At 44.0% G+C, this 25,000-nt stretch overlaps 1 protein-coding gene across 2 annotated transcripts in view; it reads left to right on the forward strand.

Moving 5' to 3' along the window:
• Nucleotides 1-25,000, forward strand: part of LOC149984289 (lysophosphatidylcholine acyltransferase 1-like) — a 66,403-nt gene that overhangs the window by 8,719 nt on the left and 32,684 nt on the right. For both annotated transcript variants that reach the window (XM_090219849.1, XM_090219853.1), the window contains exon 2: nucleotides 15,033-15,172. In XM_090219849.1, the coding sequence (XP_090075975.1) occupies nucleotides 15,033-15,172 (140 nt within the window). The remainder of the gene's footprint in view (nucleotides 1-15,032; nucleotides 15,173-25,000) is intronic.

The raw sequence follows: 25,000 nt of genomic DNA on the forward strand, positions 1-25,000 counted from the left end.
CCTGGGGCACCAGGTGGGTGATTACCCTCTAGTCAGGGCCTGGTTTAGACCTGGAACACCAGGTGGGTGATTCCCCTCTAATCAGGGACTGGTTTAGACCTGGGACACCAGGTGGGTGATTCCCCTCTAGCCAGGGCCTGATTTAGACCTGGGACACCAGGTTGGTGCAGTTCATTATCAGGTAGAACAGGAAGCCAGTCGTTGTCTGGACCTCCAGGGTAAGATTGGAATAAACCCCTGTGTTAGAAGCTTGTGTCTTGACTGTCTCTCGGTTTTTAGAAGTGTTTCAAGTGAAACGACGACCGTAAATGTCCCTCTTGTTTCCTCTGTGAAGCTGACCTCGGTGCTTCACTAGAATGTAGGCGAGGTTCCGCCGCGGTTCACTTGGTATGTAGCCGTTATGTAAGTCAACACACCACTGAGCCGGTCTGTGTCACAGTTGATAAGGGGAGGGGGGTGGGGGGAGGGACATTTCAAGTCCTGTTATAGTTGTAGGCCTATTGTCATGGTAACGTGGCTGAAACCACTGACTCCTCCTCCCCGTTTCAGTAACGCAGCACATGTTTTCATTCAGTGTGGCTGTGCACGTATTCTCACGCGTTTGGATTCTCTATAAATATTTCCCAGAATGCATTACTCTGGTCCATGGATATGACATTGAATTCCATTCATAATGTAGGTTATTCTGCGCTCCATTCAGGGTATCGGGCGGAAAAATAATTTTTTGTTGTTAATGTAGACCAATGAAACTAATTTAAAATGAGATTGAGACAGTGTAGGCTAGGTGAACTCTCCTGTCCTCTGGCAGTCTGTTGACCACCTCTCTGAATGGTTGTTGGGGACATTGCTAGCGTGGGTTTAGAACTCTGTTTGTGTCGTCGTACCTAACACGACGAGGAAGAGGCGTGAGATCTGGGACCAGGCTATGCCGTTGCTACCAGTCTAGAGCCCACAGGGTTGTGTTGTATTATAGAGTGTAAAGAATGTCACACTGCTTGCTTAGCGTGACACTTCCTCCTGATTCGGCCACTTTCCCCCCCGAGGCTCAAACCCCCAGGACGTCTGCCTGACAAACACGTGACCCCCCCCCCCCCCCCTCCCTGAAGTGACTTATTAACGCAGTCGCTGATTGAAAAACGGTCTATTCAGGCTGGGTGGTGAGTTAGACATATTATCATCTGCTACATGAGCCCAGAGGGATGTGTTGATCTCCAGATGGTGTTTTAAAGCGCTGTTTTCCCCTTTAATGTTATTTTCTGTCAGGTCGCTTTTACCAAATCTGGTCGTAGTCGTGGTAGTCGATCCACCGGGATGTTTCTCCTGGCTGTGTTGACGTCTGTGAGTTACGTCTCTGTGTGGTTTGACTGGCAGTCCCAACTACCAGTCAGTCACTCTGAGTGGTTTGACTGACAGTCAGTCACTCTGTGTGGTTTGACTTACAGTCCCAACTACCAGTCAGTCACTCTGTGTGGTTTGACTTACAGTCCCAACTACCAGTCAGTCACTCTGAGTGGTTTGACTGACAGTCAGTCACTCTGTGTGGTTTGATTGACAGTCCCAACTACCAGTCAGTCACTCTGTGTGGTTTGACTTACAGTCCCAACTACCAGTCAGTCACTCTGTGTGGTTTGACTGACAGTCAGTCACTCTGTGTGGTTTGACTGACAGTCCCAACTACCAGTCAGTCACTCTGTGTGGTTTGACTGATAGTCCCAACTACCAGTCAGTCACTCTGTGTGGTTTGACTTACAGTCCCAACTACCAGTCAGTCACTCTGAGTGGTTTGACTGACAGTCAGTCACTCTGTGTGGTTTGACTTACAGTCCCAACTACCAGTCAGTCACTCTGTGTGGTTTGACTGACAGTCAGTCACTCTGTGTGGTTTGACTGACAGTCAGTCACTCTGTGTGGTTTGACTGACAGTCAGTCACTCTGTGTGGTTTGACTTACAGTCCCAACTACCAGTCAGTCACTCTGTGTGGTTTGACTGACAGTCAGTCACTCTGTGTGGTTTGACTGACAGTCCCAACTACCAGTCAGTCACTCTGTGTGGTTTGACTGACAGTCAGTCACTCTGTGTGGTTTGACTGATAGTCCCAACTACCAGTCAGTCACTCTGTGTGGTTTGACTGACAGTCCCAACTACCAGTCAGTCACTCTGTGTGGTTTGACTGACAGTCAGTCACTCTGTGTAGTTTGACTGTTAGTCAGTCACTCTGTGTAGTTTGACTGACAGTCAGTCACTCTGTGTAGTTTGACTGATAGTCCCAACTACCAGTCAGTCACTCTGTGTAGTTTGACTGGCAGTCCCAACTACCAGTCAGTCACTCTGTGTGGTTTGACTGATACAAGTCAGTCACTCTGTGTGGTTTGACTGATACAAGTCAGTCACTCTGTATAGTTTGACTGATAGTCCCAACTACCAGTCAGTCACTCTGTGTGGTTTGACTGGCAGTCCCAACTACCAGTCAGTCACTCTGTGTGGTTTGACTGACAGTCCCAACTACCAGTCAGTCACTCTGTGTGGTTTGACTGACAGTCAGTCACTCTGTGTAGTTTGACAGATAGTCAGTCACTCTGTGTGGTTTGACTGATAGTCCCAACTACCAGTCAGTCACTCTGTGTAGTTTGACTGATAGTCAGTCACTCTGTGTGGTTTGACTGATAGTCCCAACTACCAGTCAGTCACTCTGTGTGGTTTGACTGATAGTCCCAACTACAAGTCAGTCACTCTGTGTGGTTTGACTGATAGTCCCAACTACCAGTCAGTCACTCTGTGTGGTTTGACTGATAGTCCCAACTACCAGTCAGTCACTCTGTGTGGTTTGACTGATAGTCCCAACTACAAGTCAGTCACTCTGTGTGGTTTGACTGATAGTCCCAACTACCAGTCAGTCACTCTGTGTGGTTTGACTGATAGTCCCAACTACCAGTCAGTCACTCTGAGTGGTTTGACTGACAGTCAGTCACTCTGTGTGGTTTGACTGATAGTCCCAACTACAAGTCAGTCACTCTGTGTGGTTTGACTGATAGTCCCAACTACCAGTCAGTCACTCTGTGTGGTTTGACTGATAGTCCCAACTACCAGTCAGTCACTCTGTGTGGTTTGACTGATAGTCCCAACTACCAGTCAGTCACTCTGTGTGGTTTGACTGATAGTCAGTCACTCTGTGTGGTTTGACTGATAGTCCCAACTACAAGTCAGTCACTCTGTGTGGTTTGACTGATAGTCCCAACTACCAGTCAGTCACTCTGTGTGGTTTGACTGATAGTCCCAACTACCAGTCAGTCACTCTGTGTGGTTTGACTGATAGTCCCAACTACCAGTCAGTCACTCTGTGTGGTTTGACTTACAGTCCCAACTACCAGTCAGTCACTCTGTGTAGTTTGACTGATAGTCAGTCACTCTGTGTGGTTTGACTGATAGTCCCAACTACCAGTCAGTCACTCTGTGTGGTTTGACTGACAGTCAGTCACTCTGTGTGGTTTGACTGATAGTCAGTCACTCTGTGTGGTTTGACTGATAGTCCCAACTACCAGTCAGTCACTCTGTGTGGTTTGACTGATAGTCAGTCACTCTGTGTGGTTTGACTGATAGTCCCAACTACCAGTCAGTCACTCTGTGTGGTTTGACTGACAGTCAGTCACTCTGTGTGGTTTGACTGATAGTCCCAACTACCAGTCAGTCACTCTGTGTGGTTTGACTGATAGTCCCAACTACAAGTCAGTCACTCTGTGTGGTTTGATTGACAGTCCCAACTACCAGTCAGTCACTCTGTGTGGTTTGACTGATAGTCCCAACTACAAGTCAGTCACTCTGTGTGGTTTGATTGACAGTCCCAACTACCAGTCAGTCACTCTGTGTGGTTTGACTGATAGTCCCAACTACAAGTCAGTCACTCTGTGTAGTTTGACTGACAGTCCCAACTACCAGTCAGTCACTCTGTGTGGTTTGACTGACAGTCCCAACTACAAGTCAGTCACTCTGTGCTGTTTGACTGATAGTCCCAACTACAAGTCAGTCACTCTGTGTAGTTTGACTGACAGTCCCAACTACCAGTCAGTCACTCTGTGTGGTTTGATTGACAGTCCCAACTACAAGTCAGTCACTCTGTGTAGTTTGACTGACAGTCCCAACTACCAGTCAGTCACTCTGTGTGGTTTGATTGACAGTCCCAACTACCAGTCAGTCACTCTGTGTGGTTTGACTGATAGTCCCAACTACAAGTCAGTCACTCTGTGTGGTTTGACTGATAGTCCCAACTACAAGTCAGTCACTCTGTGTAGTTTGACTGACAGTCCCAACTACCAGTCAGTCACTCTGTGTGGTTTGACTGACAGTCCCAACTACAAGTCAGTCACTCTGTGTGGTTTGACTGATAGTCCCAACTACAAGTCAGTCACTCTGTGTAGTTTGACTGACAGTCCCAACTACCAGTCAGTCACTCTGTGTGGTTTGATTGACAGTCCCAACTACCAGTCAGTCACTGTGTGTGGTTTGACTGACAGTCCCAACTACCAGTCAGTCACTCTGTGTGGTTTGACTGACAGTCCCAACTACCAGTCAGTCCTACACTAAAAGCCTCCCAGCCTTTAGTTGTGTTCAGCATCTCCCACAGGAGGATTCCCAGATGTCTGGCCAGTCCTATAAAGTCACTCTGCTGAATGAAACAACTCCGCCCTCTAAACACTCTGCTGAATGTAACAACTCCGCCCTCTAAACACTCTGCTGAATGAAATAACTCCGCCCTCTAAACACTCTGCTGAATGAAACAACTCCGCCCTCTAAACACTCTGCTGAATGAAACAACTCCGCCCTCTAAACACTCTGCTGAATGAAATAACTCCGCCTCTAAACACTCTGCTGAATGAAATAACTCCGCCCTCTAAACACTCTGCCGAATGAAATAACTCCGCCCTCTAAACACTCTGCTGAATGAAATAACTCCGCCCTCTAAACACTCTGCTGAATGAAATAACTCCGCCCTCTAAACACTCTGCTGAATGAAACAACTCCGCCCTCTAAACACTCAGTTGACGTTTCCGCTCGTTTTAACAACCTTTACGTATCGTCAGTGTGGTGGTGGTCAATGTGTCATGATGTTTCACAGCCTGTGTTGACCTCAGTGTGTTTGTCCAAAATGGCACCCTGTGAACCACTATCCCTTTAAAAGGAGAAGGAGCCAACCACTATCCCTTTAAAAGGAGAAGGAGCCAACCACTATCCCTTTAAAAGGAGAAGGAGCCAACCACTATCCCTTTAAAAGGAGAAGGAGCCAACCACTATCCCTTAAAAAGGAGAAGGAGCCAACCACTATCCCTTTAAAAGGAGAAGGAGCCAACCACTATCCCTTTAAAAGGAAAAGGAGCCAACCACTATCCCTTTAAAAGGAGAAGGAGCCAACCACTATCCCTTTAAAAGGAGAAGGAGCCAACCACTTTCCCTTTAAAAGGAGAAGGAGCCAACCACTATCCCTTTAAAAGGAGCCAACCACTATCCCTTTAAAAGGAGAAGGAGCCAACCACTATCCCTTTAAAAGGAGAAGGAGCCAACCACTATCCATTTAAAAGGAGAAGGAGCCAACCACTATCCCTTTAAAAGGAGAAGGAGCCAACCACTATCCCTTTAAAAGGAGAAGGAGCCAACTACTATCCCTTTAAAAGGAGAAGGAGCCAACCAGTATCCCTTTAAAAGGAGATGGAGCCAACCACTATCCCTTTAAAAGGAGAAGGAGCCAACCAGTATCCCTTTAAAAGGAGAAGGAGCCAACCACTGTCCCTTTAAAAGGAGAAGGAGCCAACCACTATCCCTTTAAAAGGAGCCAACCACTATCCCTTTAAATGGAGAAGGAGCCAACCACTGTCCCTTTAAAAGGAGAAGGAGCCAACCACTATCCCTTTAAAAGGAGAAGGAGCCAACCACTATCCCTTTAAAAGGAGAAGGAGCCAACCACTATCCCTTTAAAAGGAGAAGGAGCCAACTACTATCCCTTTAAAAGGAGAAGGAGCCAACCAGTATCCCTTTAAAAGGAGATGGAGCCAACCACTCTCCCTTTAAAAGGAGACAACCACTATCCCTTTAAAAGGAGAAGGAGCCAACCACTATCCCTTTAAAAGGAGAAGGAGCCAACCTCTGTCCCTTTAAAAGGAGATGGAGCCAACCACTATCCCTTTAAAAGGAGAAGGAGCCAACCAGTATCCCTTTAAAAGGAGATGGAGCCAACCAGTATCCCTTTAAAAGGAGATGGAGCCAACCACTATCCCTTTAAAAGGAGAAGGAGCCAACTACTATCCCTTTAAAAGGAGAAGGAGCCAACCAGTATCCCTTTAAAAGGAGATGGAGCCAACCACTCTCCCTTTAAAAGGAGACAACCACTATCCCTTTAAAAGGAGAAGGAGCCAACCACTATCCCTTTAAAAGGAGAAGGAGCCAACCACTATCCCTTTAAAAGGAGAAGGAGCCAACCACTATCCCTTTAAAAGGAGAAGGAGCCAACCACTATCCCTTTAAAAGGAGAAGGAGCCAACTACTATCCCTTTAAAAGGAGAAGGAGCCAACCAGTATCCCTTTAAAAGGAGATGGAGCCAACCACTCTCCCTTTAAAAGGAGACAACCACTATCCCTTTAAAAGGAGAAGGAGCCAACCACTATCCCTTTAAAAGGAGAAGGAGCCAACCACTGTCCCTTTAAAAGGAGATGGAGCCAACCACTATCCCTTTAAAAGGAGAAGGAGCCAACCAGTATCCCTTTAAAAGGAGATGGAGCCAACCAGTATCCCTTTAAAAGGAGATGGAGCCAACCACTATCCCTTTAAAAGGAGAAGGAGCCAACTACTATCCCTTTAAAAGGAGAAGGAGCCAACCAGTATCCCTTTAAAAGGAGATGGAGCCAACCACTCTCCCTTTAAAAGGAGACAACCACTATCCCTTTAAAAGGAGAAGGAGCCAACCACTATCCCTTTAAAAGGAGAAGGAGCCAACCACTATCCCTTTAAAAGGAGAAGGAGCCAACCACTATCCCTTTAAAAGGAGAAGGAGACAACCACTATCCCTTTAAAAGGAGAAGGAGCCAACCACTATCCCTTTAAAAGGAGAAGGAGCCAACTACTGTCCCTTTAAAAGGAGATGGAGCCAACCGCTATCCCTTTAAAATGAGAATATATACAGGACACCCCTTCATATACTATATATACAGCAGTATGAGGACACCCCTTCAAATTAGTAGATTCGGCTAATCCCGTTGCTGACAGGTGTATACAATCGAGCACACATCCATGCAATCTCCATAGACAAACATTAGCAGTAGAATGGCCTTACTGAAGAGCTCAGTGACTTTCAACGTGGCAACGTCATAGTATGCCACCTTTCCAACAAGTCAAAATCATCAAATTTCTGCCCTGCTAGAGCTGCCCCCCCCCCCCCCCCCCCCCCCCCCCGGGTCAACTGTTTTTTAAAAATTGTATTGAATTCACCTTTATTTAACCAAGGTAGACTAGTTGAGAACAAGTTCTCATTTACAACTGCGACCTGGCCAAGATAAAGCAAAGCAGTGCAACACAAACAACAACAACAACAGAGTTACACATGGAATAAACAAAACATACAGTCAATAACACAATAGACATTAAATCTATATACAGTGTGTACAAATGAGGTAAGATTAGGGAGGTAAAGGCAATAAATAGGCCGTAGTGGTGAAGTAATTACAATTTAGCAGTTAAACACTGGAGTGATAGATGTGCAGAAGGTGAATGTGCAAGTAGAGCTACTGGGGGTGCAAAGGAGCAATACATAAATAATGGGCTATGTACAGGTGCAGTGATCTTATGCCTACTGTCAGTGATGTTATTGTGAAGTGGAAACATCTAAGAGAAACAACGGCTCAGCCGCACGCAAAGTGGTAGGCCACACGAGCTCACAGAACGGGACTGCCGGGTGCTGAAGCGCGTTGCGCGTAAAAATCGTCTGTCTTCGTCGCAGCATTCACTACCGAGTCACAAACTGCCTCTGGGAAGCAACGTCGGCTCAATAACTGTTCGTTGGGAGCTTCATGAAATGGGTTTCCATGGCAGAGCAGCCGCACACAAGCCTAAGATCACCATGCGCAATGCCAAGCGTCGGCTGGAGTGGTGTAAAAGCTCGCCGCCATTGGACTCTGGAGTAGTGGAAACACGTTCTCTTGGAGTGATGAATCACGCTTCACCATCTGGCAGTCAGACAGAGGAATCTGGGTTTTGTCACGAACCGGGAGACGACGTGGAGATAAGGAATATAGTAAAAATATATTTATTAACTAAAGTGCACTATATACAATTAACAATGGTGTGTGTGTGTGTGTGTGTGTGTGTGTGTGTGTGTGTGTGTGTGTGTGTGTGTGTGTGTGTGTGTGTGTGTGTGTGTGTGTGTGTGTGTGTGTGTGTGTGTGTGTGTGTGTGTGTGTATAGTCAGTAATCAGTAGTGTGAGTGGATGTGTTCGTAGGTGGTGATAATGAGGGGTGTTGAGAGGTGCCAAAACAAACAAACCACTAAATTCCACAACCAAAAGTTGTCTACATGGAGAGAGTCTCCTCAATGAATGGGGGAAAGGTGTGTCCCATTTCGCTGACGACCCTCCCGGCTCCGCCCACCGACATCCTAATAAGGAAAACAAGAGCAAAGAGAAAGAAATTCGGCAGACGGAGTGGGAGGGTCGTCACAGAGTGGGAGGGTCATCACAGAGTGGGAGGGTCGTCACAGAGTGGGAGGGTCGTCACGGTTTGGGAGGGTCGTCACAGAGTGGGAGGGTCGTCACGGTTTGGGAGGGTCGTCACGGTTTGGGAGGGTCGTTACAGAGTGGGAGGGTAGACACAGTTTGGGAAGGTCGTCACAGAGTGGGAGGGTCGTCACAGTTAGGGAGGGTCGTCACAGAGTGGGAGGGTCGTCACAGAGTGGGAGGGTCGTCACAGAGTGGGAGGGTCGTCACAGTTAGGGAGGGTCGTCACAGAGTGGGAGGGTCGTCACAGAGTGGGAGGGTCGTCACAGAGTGGGAGGGTCGTCACAGTTCGGGAGGGTCGTCACAGTTCGGGAGGGTCGTCACAGTTCGGGAGGGTCGTCACAGTTCGGGAGGGTCGTCACAGTTCGGGAGGGTCGTCACAGTTCGGGAGGGTCGTCACAGTTCGGGAGGGTCGTCACAGTTTGGGAGGGTTGTCACAGTTTGGTGGATGCCAGGAGAACGCTAGCTGCCCCAGTGCATAGTGCCAACTGTAAAGTTTGGTGGATCTATCCAAGCTGTTCCTGTCTGTCTGCGGCTCTCTTCTATCTATCCAAGCTGTTCCTGTCTGTCTGTCTACATCTCTCTTCTATCTAAGCTGTTCCTGTCTGTCTACAGCTCTCTTCTATCTATCCAAGCTGTTCCTGTCTGTCTACATCTCTCTTCTATCTAAGCTGTTCCTGTCTGTCTACATCTCTCTTCTATCTATCCAAGCTGTCTGTCTACAGCTCTCTTCTATCTATCCAAGCTGTCTGTCTACAGCTCTCTTCTATCTATCCAAGGTGTCTGTCTACAGCTCTCTTCTATCTATCCAAGGTGTCTGTCTGTCTACAGCTCTCTTCTATCTATCCAAGGTGTCTGTCTACATCTCTCTTCTATCTATCCAAGCTGTCTGTCTGTCTACAGCTCTCTTCTATCTATCCAAGCTGTCTGTCTACAGCTCTCTTCTATCTATCCAAGCTGTCTGTCTGTCTACAGCTCTCTTCTATCTATCCAAGCTGTCTGTCTGTCTACAGCTCTCTTCTATCTATCCAAGGTGTCTGTCTGTCTACATCTCTCTTCTATCTATCCAAGGTGTCTGTCTACAGCTCTCTTCTATCTATCCAAGGTGTCTGTCTACAGCTCTCTTCTATCTATCCAAGGTGTCTGTCTACAGCTCTCTTCTATCTATCCAAGGTGTCTGTCTACAGCTCTCTTCTATCTATCCAAGGTGTCTGTCTACAGCTCTCTTCTATCTATCCAAGCTGTCTGTCTGTCTACAGTTCTCTTCTATCTATCCAAGCTGTCTGTCTACAGCTCTCTTCTATCTATCCAAGCTGTCTGTCTGTCTACAGTTCTCTTCTATCTATCCAAGCTGTCTGTCTACAGCTCTCTTCTATCTATCCAAGCTGTCTGTCTGTCTACAGCTCTCTTCTATCTATCCAAGCTGTCTGTCTGTCTACAGCTCTCTTCTATCTATCCAAGCTGTCTGTCTGTCTACAGTTCTCTTCTATCTATCCAAGCTGTCTGTCTACAGCTCTCTTCTATCTATCCAAGGTGTCTGTCTACAGCTCTCTTCTATCTATCCAAGCTGTCTGTCTGTCTACAGCTCTCTTCTATCTATCCAAGCTGTTCCTGTCTGTCTACTGCTCTCTTCTATCTATCCAAGCTGTCTGTCTGTCTACAGTTCTCTTCTATCTATCCAAGCTGTCTGTCTGTCTACAGCTCTCTTCTATCTATCCAAGCTGTCTGTCTACAGCTCTCTTCTATCTATCCAAGCTGTCTGTCTGTCTACAGCTCTCTTCTATCTATCCAAGCTGTCTGTCTGTCTACAGCTCTCTTCTATCTATCCAAGCTGTCTGTCTGTCTACAGCTCTCTTCTATCTATCCAAGCTGTCTGTCTGTCTACAGCTCTCTTCTATCTATCCAAGCTGTCTGTCTACAGCTCTCTTCTATCTATCCAAGGTGTCTGTCTACAGCTCTCTTCTATCTATCCAAGCTGTCTGTCTGTCTACAGTTCTCTTCTATCTATCCAAGCTGTCTGTCTACAGCTCTCTTCTATCTATCCAAGCTGTCTGTCTGTCTACAGTTCTCTTCTATCTATCCAAGCTGTCTGTCTGTCTACAGTTCTCTTCTATCTATCCAAGCTGTCTGTCTACAGCTCTCTTCTATCTATCCAAGCTGTCTGTCTGTCTACAGTTCTCTTCTATCTATCCAAGCTGTCTGTCTACAGCTCTCTTCTATCTATCCAAGCTGTCTGTCTGTCTACAGCTCTCTTCTATCTATCCAAGCTGTCTGTCTGTCTACAGCTCTCTTCTATCTATCCAAGGTGTCTGTCTACAGCTCTCTTCTATCTATCCAAGCTGTCTGTCTGTCTACAGCTCTCTTCTATCTATCCAAGCTGTTCCTGTCTGTCTGTCTACAGCTCTCTTCTATCTATCCAAGCTGTTCCTGTCTGTCTGTCTACAGCTCTCTTCTATCTATACAAGCTGTTCCTGTCTGTCTACAGCTCTCTTCTATCTATCCAAGCTGTTCCTGTCTGTCTACAGCTCTCTTCTATCTATACAAGCTGTTCCTGTCTGTCTACAGCTCTCTTCTATCTATCCAAGCTGTTCCTGTCTGTCTACAGCTCTCTTCTATCTATACAAGCTGTTCCTGTCTGTCTACAGCTCTCTTCTATCTATCCAAGGTGTCTGTCTACAGCTCTCTTCTATCTATCCAAGCTGTTCCTGTCTGTCTACAGCTCTCTTCTATCTATACAAGCTGTTCCTGTCTGTCTACAGCTCTCTTCTATCTATCCAAGCTGTTCCTGTCTGTCTACAGCTCTCTTCTATCTATCCAAGGTGTCTGTCTACAGCTCTGTTCTATCTATCCAAGCTGTCTGTCTACATCTCTCTTCTATCTATCCAAGCTGTCTGTCTACAGCTCTCTTCTATCTATCCAAGCTGTCTGTCTACATCTCTCTTCTATCTATCCAAGGTGTCTGTCTACAGCTCTGTTCTATCTATCCAAGCTGTTCCTGTCTGTCTGTCTACAGCTCTCTTCTATCAATCCAAGCTGTTCCTGTCTGTCTGTCTACAGCTCTCTTCTATCAATCCAAGCTGTCTGTCTACAGCTCTTTTCTATCTATCCAAGCTGTCTGTCTACAGCTCTCTTCTATCTATCCAAGCTGTCTGTCTACATCTCTCTTCTATCTATCCAAGGTGTCTGTCTACAGCTCTGTTCTATCTATCCAAGCTGTTCCTGTCTGTCTGTCTACAGCTCTCTTCTATCAATCCAAGCTGTTCCTGTCTGTCTACAGCTCTCTTCTATCTATCCAAGCTGTCTGTCTGTCTACAGCTCTCTTCTATCTATCCAAGCTGTTCCTGTCTGTCTGTTTTCAGCTCTCTTCTATCTATCCAAGCTGTTCCTGTCTGTCTGTTTTCAGCTCTCTTCTATCTATCCAAGCTGTTCCTGTCTGTCTGTTTTCAGCTCTCTTCTATCTATCCAAGCTGTTCCTGTCTGTCTGTTTTCAGCTCTCTTCTATCTATCCAAGCTGTTCCTGTCTGTCTGTTTTCAGCTCTCTTCTATCTATCCAAGGTGTTCCTGTCTGTCTACAACTCTCTTCTATCTATCCAAGGTGTTCCTGTCTGTCTGTTTTCAGCTCTCTTCTATCTATCCAAGCTGTTCCTGTCTGTCTACAACTCTCTTCTATCTATCCAAGGTGTTCCTGTCTGTCTGTTTTCAGCTCTCTTCTATCTATCCAAGCTGTTCCTGTCTGTCTACAACTCTCTTCTATCTATCCAAGGTGTTCCTGTCTGTCTGTTTTCAGCTCTCTTCTATCTATCCAAGCTGTTCCTGTCTGTCTGTTTTCAGCTCTGTTCTATCTATCCAAGCTGTTCCTGTCTGTCTACAGCTCTCTTCTATCAATCCAAGCTGTCTGTCTACAGCTCTCTTCTATCTATCCAAGCTGTCTGTCTACAGCTCTCTTCTATCTATCCAAGCTGTTCCTGTCTGTCTGTCTACAGCTCTCTTCTATCTATCCAAGGTGTGTGTCTACAGCTCTCTTCTATCTATCCAAGGTGTCTGTCTACAACTCTCTTCTATCTATCCAAGGTGTTCCTGTCTGTCTGTCTACAGCTCTCTTCTATCTATCCAAGGTGTCTGTCTACAGCTCTCTTCTATCTATCCAAGCTGTTCCTGTCTGTCTACAGCTCTCTTCTATCTATCCAAGGTGTCTGTCTACAGCTCTGTTCTATCTATCCAAGCTGTCTGTCTACATCTCTCTTCTATCTATCCAAGCTGTCTGTCTACAGCTCTCTTCTATCTATCCAAGCTGTCTGTCTACATCTCTCTTCTATCTATCCAAGGTGTCTGTCTACAGCTCTGTTCTATCTATCCAAGCTGTTCCTGTCTGTCTGTCTACAGCTCTCTTCTATCAATCCAAGCTGTTCCTGTCTGTCTGTCTACAGCTCTCTTCTATCAATCCAAGCTGTCTGTCTACAGCTCTTTTCTATCTATCCAAGCTGTCTGTCTACAGCTCTCTTCTATCTATCCAAGCTGTCTGTCTACATCTCTCTTCTATCTATCCAAGGTGTCTGTCTACAGCTCTGTTCTATCTATCCAAGCTGTTCCTGTCTGTCTGTCTACAGCTCTCTTCTATCAATCCAAGCTGTTCCTGTCTGTCTACAGCTCTCTTCTATCTATCCAAGCTGTCTGTCTGTCTACAGCTCTCTTCTATCTATCCAAGCTGTTCCTGTCTGTCTGTTTTCAGCTCTCTTCTATCTATCCAAGCTGTTCCTGTCTGTCTGTTTTCAGCTCTCTTCTATCTATCCAAGCTGTTCCTGTCTGTCTGTTTTCAGCTCTCTTCTATCTATCCAAGCTGTTCCTGTCTGTCTGTTTTCAGCTCTCTTCTATCTATCCAAGCTGTTCCTGTCTGTCTGTTTTCAGCTCTCTTCTATCTATCCAAGGTGTTCCTGTCTGTCTACAACTCTCTTCTATCTATCCAAGGTGTTCCTGTCTGTCTGTTTTCAGCTCTCTTCTATCTATCCAAGCTGTTCCTGTCTGTCTACAACTCTCTTCTATCTATCCAAGGTGTTCCTGTCTGTCTGTTTTCAGCTCTCTTCTATCTATCCAAGCTGTTCCTGTCTGTCTACAACTCTCTTCTATCTATCCAAGGTGTTCCTGTCTGTCTGTTTTCAGCTCTCTTCTATCTATCCAAGCTGTTCCTGTCTGTCTGTTTTCAGCTCTGTTCTATCTATCCAAGCTGTTCCTGTCTGTCTACAGCTCTCTTCTATCAATCCAAGCTGTCTGTCTACAGCTCTCTTCTATCTATCCAAGCTGTCTGTCTACAGCTCTCTTCTATCTATCCAAGCTGTTCCTGTCTGTCTGTCTACAGCTCTCTTCTATCTATCCAAGGTGTGTGTCTACAGCTCTCTTCTATCTATCCAAGGTGTCTGTCTACAACTCTCTTCTATCTATCCAAGGTGTTCCTGTCTGTCTGTCTACAGCTCTCTTCTATCTATCCAAGGTGTCTGTCTACAGCTCTCTTCTATCTATCCAAGCTGTTCCTGTCTGTCTACAGCTCTCTTCTATCTATCCAAGCTGTTCCTGTCTGTCTACATCTCTCTTCTATCTAAGCTGTTCCTGTCTGTCTACAGCTCTCTTCTATCTATCCAAGCTGTTCCTGTCTGTCTACATCTCTCTTCTATCTAAGCTGTTCCTGTCTGTCTACATCTCTCTTCTATCTATCCAAGCTGTCTGTCTACAGCCCTCTTCTATCTATCCAAGGTGTCTGTCTACAGCTCTGTTCTATCTATCCAAGCTGTCTGTCTGTCTACAGCTCTCTTCTATCTATCCAAGCTGTTCCTGTCTGTCTACAGCTCTCTTCTATCTATCCAAGCTGTTCCTGTCTGTCTACAGCTCTCTTCTATCTATCCAAGCTGTTCCTGTCTGTCTACAGCTCTCTTCTATCTATCCAAGCTGTCTGTCTGTCTACAGCTCTCTTCTATCTATCCAAGGTGTCTGTCTGTCTACAGCTCTCTTCTATCTATCCAAGGTGTCTGTCTACAGCGCTCTTCTATCTATCCAAGCTGTCTGTCTGTCTACAGCTCTCTTCTATCTATCCAAGCTGTCTGTCTGTCTACAGCTCTCTTCTATCTATCCAAGGTGTCTGTCTGTCTACAGCTCTCTTCTATCTATCCAAGGTGTCTGTCTACAGCGCTCTTCTATCTATCCAAGCTGTCTGTCTGTCTACAGCTCTCTTCTATCTATCCAAGCTGTCTGTCTGTCTACATCTCTCTTCTCCGTCTTTGTCTCCATTCAGATAGCGTTGATGACGGTGACTCTGTTCCCCATCCGGTTGTTCCTGGCAGCCTTCATGATGCTGCTGGCCTGGCCCTTCGCCTTCATCGCCTCTGTGGGACGCAACGAGATGGTGGTGGAACCCCAGTCTCTATGGAGGAAGTATGTATGCTAACCTAACCCATGACCCCTATAACCTTTAACCCTATCCATCTGACCCTAACCCCAACTCTATGTGGGATGCCAACGAGATGGTGGTGGAACCCCAGTCTCTATGGAGAAGGTACATAGCCCTTATATAACATTACCTTTAAGAAAAGATTAAACAACATCTCATGGAACGACAGGGGACTGTGAGGGGACAAACACACTCTAACACTCACTCTGAGATACATGAACCCTCTGTGGTTCACTCTGAGATACATGAACCCTCTATGGTTCACTCTGAGATACATGAACCCTCTGTGGTTCACCCTGAGATACATGAACCCTCTATGGTTCACCCTGAGATACATGAACCCTCCGTGGTTCACTCTAAGATACATGAACCCTCTGTGGTTCACTCTGAGATACATGAACCCTCTGTGGTTCACCCTGAGATACATGAACCCTCCGTGGTTCACTCTGAGATACATGAACCCTCTGTGGTTCACCCTGAGATACATGAACCCTCTGTGGTTCACTCTGAGATACATGAACCCTCTATGGTTCACCCTGAGATACATGAACCCTCTGGTTCATTCTGATATACATAAACAACCTGTGGTTCACTCTGAGATACATGAACCCTCTGTGTTTCACTCTGAGATACATGAACCCTCTGTGGTTCACTCTGAGATACATGAACCCTCTGTGGTTCACTCTGAGATACATGAACCCTCTGTGGTTCATTCGGAGATACATGAACCCTCTGTAGTTCACTTTGAGATACATTAACCCTAACATTGCCATTCAAAAATAAATGTTTCTTTCTGTTGGAAAGACACTACAACAGAGAGGAAAGGGCTATAGACACTACAACAGAGAGGAAAGGGTTATAGACACTACAACAGAGAGGAAAGGGTTATAGACACTACAACAGAGAGGAAAGGGTTATAGACACTACAACAGAGAGAGGGAAGGGTTATAGACGCTACAACAGAGAGAGGAAAGGGTTATAGACACTACAACAGAGAGAGGAAAGGGTTATAGACACTACAACAGAGAGATGAAAGGGTTATAGACACTACAACAGAGAGAGGAAAGGGTTATAGACACTACAACAGAGAGAGGAAAGGGTCATAGACACTACAACAGAGGAAAGGGTTATAGACACTACAACAGAGAGAGGAAAGGGTTATAGACACTACAACAGAGAGAGGAAAGGGTTATAGACATTACAACAGAGGAAAGGGTTATAGACACTACAACAGAGAGGAAAGGGTTATAGACACTACAACAGAGAGGAAAGGGTTATAGACACTACAACAGAGAGAGGAAAGGGTTATAGACACTACAACAGAGAGAGGGAAGGGTTATAGACGCTACAACAGAGAGAGGAAAGGGTTATAGACACTACAACAGAGAGAGGAAAGGGTTATAGACACTACAACAGAGAGATGAAAGGGTTATAGACACTACAACATAGAGAGGAAAGGGTTAGAGACACTACAACAGAGGAAAGGGTTATAGACACTACAACAGAGAGGAAAGGGTTATAGACACTACAACAGAGAGAGGAAAGGGTTATAGACACTACAATAGAGAGAGGAAATGGTTGTAGACACTACAACTGAGAGACGAAAGGGTTATAGACACTACAACAGAGAGAGGGAAGGGTTATAGACACTACAACAGAGAGAGGAAAGGGTTATAGACACTACAACAGAGAGAGGAAAGGGTTATAGACACTACAACAGAGAGAGGAAAGGGTTATAGACACTACAACAGAGGAAAGGGTTATAGACACTACAACAGAGGAAAGGGTTATAGACACTACAACAGAGGAAAGGGTTAGAGACACTACAACAGAAAGAGGAAAGGGTTATAGACACTACAACAGAGAGAGGAAAGGGTTATAGACACTACAACAGAGGAAAGGGTTATAGACACTACAACAGAGGAAAGGGTTATAGACACTACAACAGAGAGAGGAAAGGGTTAGAGACACTACAACAGATGAGAGGGTTATAGACACTAAAACAGAGGAAAGGGTTATAGACACTACAACAGAGGAAAGGGTTATAGACACTACAACAGAGGAAAGGGTTATAGACACTACAACAGAAGAAAGGGTTAGAGACACTACAACAGAGAGAGGAAAGGGTTATAGACACTACAACAGAAGAAAGGGTTAGAGACACTACAACAGAGAGAGGAAAGGGTTATAGACACTACAACAGAGAGAGGAAAGGGTTATAGACACTACAACAGAGAGAGGAAAGAGTTACAGACACTACAACAGAGGAAATGGTTATAGACACTACAACAGAGAGAGGAAAGGGTTATAGACACTACAAAAGAGAGAGGAAAGGGTTATAGACACTACAACAGAGAGGAAAGGGTGATAGACACTACAACAGAGAGATGAAAGGGTTATAGACACTACAACAGAGAGAGGAAGTGGTTATATACACTACAACAGAGGAAAGGGTTATAGACACTACAACAGAGAGAGGAAAGGGTTAGAGACACTACAACAGAGGAAAGGGTTTTAGACTCTACAACAGAGAGAGGAAAGGGTTATAGACACTACAACAGAGGAAAGGGTTATAGACACTACAACAGAGAGGAAAGGGTTATAGACACTACAACAGAGAGAGGAAAGGGTTATAGACACTACAACAGAGAGAGGAAAGGGTTATAGACACTACAACAGAGGAAAGGGTTATAGACACTACAACAGAGAGAGGAAAGGGTTATAGACACTACAACAGAGGAAAGGGTTATAGACACTACAACAGAGGAAAGGGTTATAGACACTACAACAGAGGAAAGGGTTAGAGACACTACAACAGAAAGAGGAAAGGGTTATAGACACTACAACAGAGAGAGGAAAGGGTTATAGACACTACAACAGAGGAAAGGGTTATAGACACTACAACAGAGGAAAGGGTTATAGACACTACAACAGAGAGAGGAAAGGGTTAGAGACACTACAACAGATGAGAGGGTTATAGACACTAAAACAGAGGAAAGGGTTATAGACACTACAACAGAGGAAAGGGTTATAGACACTACAACAGAAGAAAGGGTTAGAGACACTACAACAGAGAGAGGAAAGGGTTATAGACACTACAACAGAAGAAAGGGTTAGAGACACTACAACAGAGAGAGGAAAGGGTTATAGACACTACAACAGAGAGAGGAAAGGGTTATAGACACTACAACAGAGAGAGGAAAGAGTTACAGACACTACAACAGAGGAAATGGTTATAGACACTACAACAGAGAGAGGAAAGGGTTATAGACACTACAAAAGAGAGAGGAAAGGGTTATAGACACTACAACAGAGAGGAAAGGGTGATAGACACTACAACAGAGAGATGAAAGGGTTATAGACACTACAACAGAGAGAGGAAGTGGTTATATACACTACAACAGAGGAAAGGGTTATAGACACTACAACAGAGAGAGGAAAGGGTTAGAGACACTACAACAGAGGAAAGGGTTTTAGACTCTACAACAGAGAGAGGAAAGGGTTATAGACACTACAACAGAGGAAAGGGTTATAGACACTACAGCAGAGAGGAAAGGGTTATAGACACTACAACAGAGAGAGGAAAGGGTTATAGACACTACAACAGAGAGAGGAAAGGGTTATAGACACTACAACAGAGGAAAGGGTTATAGACACTACAACAGAGAGAGGAAAGGGTTATAGACACTACAACAGAGGAAAGGGTTATAGACACTACAACAGAGAGAGGAAAGGGTTGTAGACACTACAACAGAGGAAAGGGTTATAGACACTACAACAGAGAGAGGAAAGGGTTATAGACACTACAACAGAGAGAGGAAAGGGTTATAGACATTACAACAGAGGAAAGGGTTATTGGCACTACAACAGAGAGAGGAAAGGGTTATTGACACTACAACAGAGAGAGGAAAGGGTTATAGACACTACAACAGAGAGAGGAAAGGGTTGTAGACACTACAACAGAGAGAGGAAAGGGTTATAGACACTACAACAGAGAGAGGAAAGGCTTATAGACACTACAACAGAGAGAGGAAACGGTTAGAGACACTACAACAGAGAGAGGAAGGGGTTATAGACACTACAACAGAGAGAGGAAAGGGTTATAGACACTACAACAGAGAGAGGAAAGGGTTATAGACACTACAACAGAGAGAAGAAAGGGTTATAGACACTACAACAGAGAGAGGAAAGGGTTATAGACACTACAACAGAGAGATGAAAGGGTTATAGACACTACAACAGAGAGAGGAAAGGGTTATAGACACTACAACAGAGAGAGGAAAGGGTTATAGACACTACAACAGAGAGAGGAAAGGGTTATAGACACTACAACAGAGGAAAGGGTTATAGACACTACAACAGAGAGAGGAAAGGGTTATAGACACTACCAGAGAGAGAGGAAAGGGTTATAGACACTACCAGAGAGAGGAAAGGGTTATAGACACTACAACAGAGTAAAGGGTTATAGACACTACAACAGAGAGAGGAAAGGGTTATAGACACTTCAACAGAGGAAATGGTTATAGACACCACAGGGATGCTGGTCCATGTTGACTCAAATGCCTCCCACAGTTGTCAAGTTGTCTGGAATGTCCTTAGGGTGGTGGACCATTTTTGAGCGTGAAAAACCCAGCAGCGTTGCAGTTCTTGACACAAACCGGTGAACCTGGCACCTTCTACCATAACCCAGTTTAAAGGCACTTAAATCTTTAGTCTTGCCCCATTCACCCTCTGAATGGCACACATACACAATCCATGTCTCTAATTGTCTCAAGGCTTAAAAATCCTCATTTAACCCGTCTCCTCCCCTTCATCTACACTGATTGAAGTGGATTTAACAAAGTGACATCAATAAGGGATCATATCTTTCACCTGGATTCACCTGGTCGGTCTGTGTTATGGAAAGAGCAGGTGTTCCTAATGTTTTGTCCACTCAGTGTATTTTGGTCTGTTTGAATTCATTAGTTTCTATTTCTGGCCGTGAATTAGGCTACATAACTGTTGAATAGAGGGTAGTGTCGTGGGTTGCCTCAGCCAGAGAGTGTTAGTGTGTCAATGTTTGACGACTGCCTGAGCCAGTCCCCTGTGGATTGGAGAAGCTTCTGGTGATTCTCCTCTCCTCTCCTCTCCCCTTTCCTCTCCTCTCCTCTCCCCTTTCCTTTCCCCTCCCCTCCTGTCCTGTCCTCTCCTCTCTTGTGTGGTTTACTGTCTCTGTCTGGGGATGTTGTCTTCTGGAGCTGTGCGGTTTACGGTCTCTGTCTGGGGGAAGTTGTGTTGTTGAGCTCCCATTACATTATACTGCCTCCACATTACATTATACTGCCTCACATTACATCATACTGCCTCACATTACATTATACTGCCTCCACATTACAATATACTGCCTCCACATTACATTATACTGCCTCACATTACATTATACTGCCTCCACATTACATTACATTATACTGCCTCAACATTACATTATACTGCCTCCACATTACATTATACTGCCTCCACATTACATTATACTGCCTCACATTACATTATACTGCCTCCACATTACAATATACTGCCTCAACATTACATTATACTGCCTCACATTACATTATACTGCCTCCACATTACATTACATTATACTGCCTCCACATTACATTATACTGCCTCCACATTACATTACATTATACTGCCTCCACATTACATTACATTATACTGCCTCACATTACATTATACTGCCTCCACATTACATTATACTGCCTCCACATTACATCATACTGCCTCCACATTACATTATACTGCCTCCACATTACATTATACTGCCTCAACATTACATTATACTGCCTCACATTACATTATACTGCCTCCACATTACATTATACTGCCTCACATTACATTATACTGCCTCCACATTACATTACAGTATACTGCCTCCACATTACATTATACTGCCTCACATTACATTATACTGCCTCCACATTACATTATACTGCCTCACATTACATTATACTGCCTCCACATTACATTATACTGCCTCACATTACATTATACTGCCTCCACATTACATTATACTGCCTCACATTACATTATACTGCCTCCACATTACATTACAGTATACTGCCTCCACATTACATTATACTGCCTCACATTACATTATACTGCCTCCACATTACATTATACTGCCTCAACATTACATTATACTGCCTCCACATTACATTATACTGCCTCCACATTACATTATACTGCCTCACATTACATTATACTGCCTCCACATTACACTATACTGCCTCCACATTACATTATACTGCCTCCACATCACATTACAGTATACTGCCTCCACATTACATTATACTGCCTCCACATTACATTATACTGCCTCCACATCACATTACAGTATACTGCCTCCACATTACATTATACTGCCTCCACATTACATTATACTGCCTCCACATTACATTATACTGCCTCACATTACATTATACTGCCTCCACATTACATTACATTATACTGCCTCACATTACATTATACTGCCTCTACATCACATTATACTGCCTCCACATTACATTACATTATACTGCCTCCACATTACATTATACTGCCTCCACATTACATTATACTGCCTCCACATTACATTATACTGCCTCCACATTACATTATACTGCCTCCACATTACATTATACTGCCTCCACATTACATTATACTGCCTCCACATTACATTACACTGCCTCCACATTACATTATACTGCCTCCACATTACAATATACTGCCTCCACATTACATTACATTATACTGCCTCCACATTACATTATACTGCCTCAACATTACATTATACTGCCTCCACATTACATTATACTGCCTCCACATTACATTATACTGCCTCCACATTACATTATACTGCCTCCACATTACATTATACTGCCTCCACATTACATTATACTGCCTCCACATTACATTATACTGCCTCCACATTACATTACACTGCCTCCACATTACATTATACTGCCTCCACATTACAATATACTGCCTCCACATTACATTACATTATACTGCCTCCACATTACATTATACTGCCTCAACATTACATTATACTGCCTCCACATTACATTATACTGCCTCCACATTACATTATACTGCCTCCACATTACATTATACTGCCTCACATTACATTATACTGCCTCCACATCACATTACATTATACTGCCTCCACATTACATTATACTGCCTCACATTACATTACACTGCCTCACATTACATTATACTGCCTCACATTACATTATACTGCCTCCACATTACATTATACTGCCTCCACATTACATTATACTGCCTCACATTACATTATACTGCCTCCACATTACATTATACTGCCTCACATTACATTATACTGCCTCCACATTACATTATACTGCCTCCACATTACATTACATTATACTGCCTCACATTACATTATACTGCCTCCACATTACATTATACTGCCTCACATTACATTATACTGCCTCCACATTACATTATACTGCCTCAACATTACATTATACTGCCTCCACATTACATTATACTGCCTCCACATTACATTATACTGCCTCCACATTACATTATACTGCCTCCACATTACATTATACTGCCTCCACATTACATTACACTGCCTCCACATTACATTATACTGCCTCCACATTACATTATACTGCCTCCACATTACATTATACTGCCTCCACATTACATTATACTGCCTCCACATTACATTATACTGCCTCCACATTACATTATACTGCCTCCACATTACATTATACTGCCTCAACATTACATTATACTGCCTCCACATTACATTATACTGCCTCACATTACATTATACTGCCTCCACATTACATTATACTGCCTCCACATTACATTATACTGCCTCCACATCACATTACATTATACTGCCTCTACATCACATTACATTATACTGCCTCCACATTACATTATACTGCCTCCACATTACATTATACTGCCTCACATTTCATTACATCATACTGCCTCCACATTACATTATACTGCCTCCACATTACATTATACTGCCTCCACATTACATTATACTGCCTCCACATTACATTATACTGCCTCCACATTACATTATACTGCCTCCACATTACATTATACTGCCTCCACATTACACTATACTGCCTCCACATTACATTATACTGCCTCCACATTACATTATACTGCCTCCACATTACATTATACTGCCTCCACATTACACTATACTGCCTCCACATTACATTATACTGCCTCCACATCACATTACATTATACTGCCTCTACATCACATTACATTATACTGCCTCCACATTACATTATACTGCCTCCACATTACATTATACTGCCTCCACATTACATTATACTGCCTCCACATTACATTATACTGCCTCTACATTACATTATACTGCCTCCACATTACATTATACTGCCTCCACATTACATTATACTGCCTCTACATTACATTATACTGCCTCTACATTACATTATACTGCCTCCACATTACATTATACTGCCTCTACATTACATTATACTGCCTCCACATTACACTATACTGCCTCCACATTACATTATACTGCCTCAACATTACATTATACTGCCTCCACATTACATTATACTGCCTCCACATTACATTATACTGCCTCAACATTACATTATACTGCCTCCACATTACATTATACTGCCTCCACATTACATTATACTGCCTCCACATTACATTATACTGCCTCCACATTACATTATACTGCCTCACATTACATTATACTGCCTCCACATTACATTATACTGCCTCCACATTACATTATACTGCCTCACATTACATTATACTGCCTCACATTACATTATACTGCCTCACATTACATTATACTGCCTCACATTACATTATACTGCCTCCACATTACATTACATTATACTGCCTCCACATTACATTATACTGCCTCCACATTACATTACATTATACTGCCTCCACATTACATTATACTGCCTCACATTACATTATACTGCCTCACATTACATTATACTGCCTCCACATTACAATATACTGCCTCAACATTACATTATACTGCCTCCACATTACATTATACTGCCTCCACATTACATTATACTGCCTCCACATTACATTATACTGCCTCACATTACATTATACTGCCTCACATTACATTATACTGCCTCCACATTACATTATACTGCCTCCACATTACATTATACTGCCTCACATTACATTATACTGCCTCCACATTACATTATACTGCCTCCACATTACATTATACTGCCTCCACATTACATTATACTGCCTCCACATTACATTATACTGCCTCCACATTACATTATACTGCCTCCACATTACATTATACTGCCTCACATTACATTATACTGCCTCCACATTACATTATACTGCCTCACATTACATTATACTGCCTCACATTACATTATACTGCCTCCACGTTGTGGTGTCTGCTCAATGTCTGGAGAATAATGGTTGTAGGGACTCTCCTGTTGTGGTGTCTGCTCAATGTCTGGAGAATAATGGTTGTAGGGACTCTCCTGTTGTGGTGTCTGCTCAATGTCTGTAGAATAATGGTTATAGGGACTCTCCTGTTGTGGTGTCTGCTCAATGTCTGTAGAATAATGGTTATAGGGACTCTCCTGTTGTGGTGTCTGCTCAATGTCTGGAGAATAATGGTTATAGGGACTCTCCTGTTGTGGTGTCTGCTCAATGTCTGTAGAATAATGGTTGAAGGGACTCTCCTGTTGTGGTGTCTGCTCAATGTCTGGAGAGTAATGGTTGTAGGGACTCTCCTGTTGTGGTGTCTGCTCAATGTCTGTAGA

This window comes from Oncorhynchus mykiss, chromosome 3 (genome assembly GCF_057628025.1).
Source record: "Oncorhynchus mykiss isolate SJ-2025 chromosome 3, ASM5762802v1, whole genome shotgun sequence".
In the NCBI taxonomy this organism is placed as follows: Eukaryota; Metazoa; Chordata; class Actinopteri; order Salmoniformes; family Salmonidae; genus Oncorhynchus; species Oncorhynchus mykiss.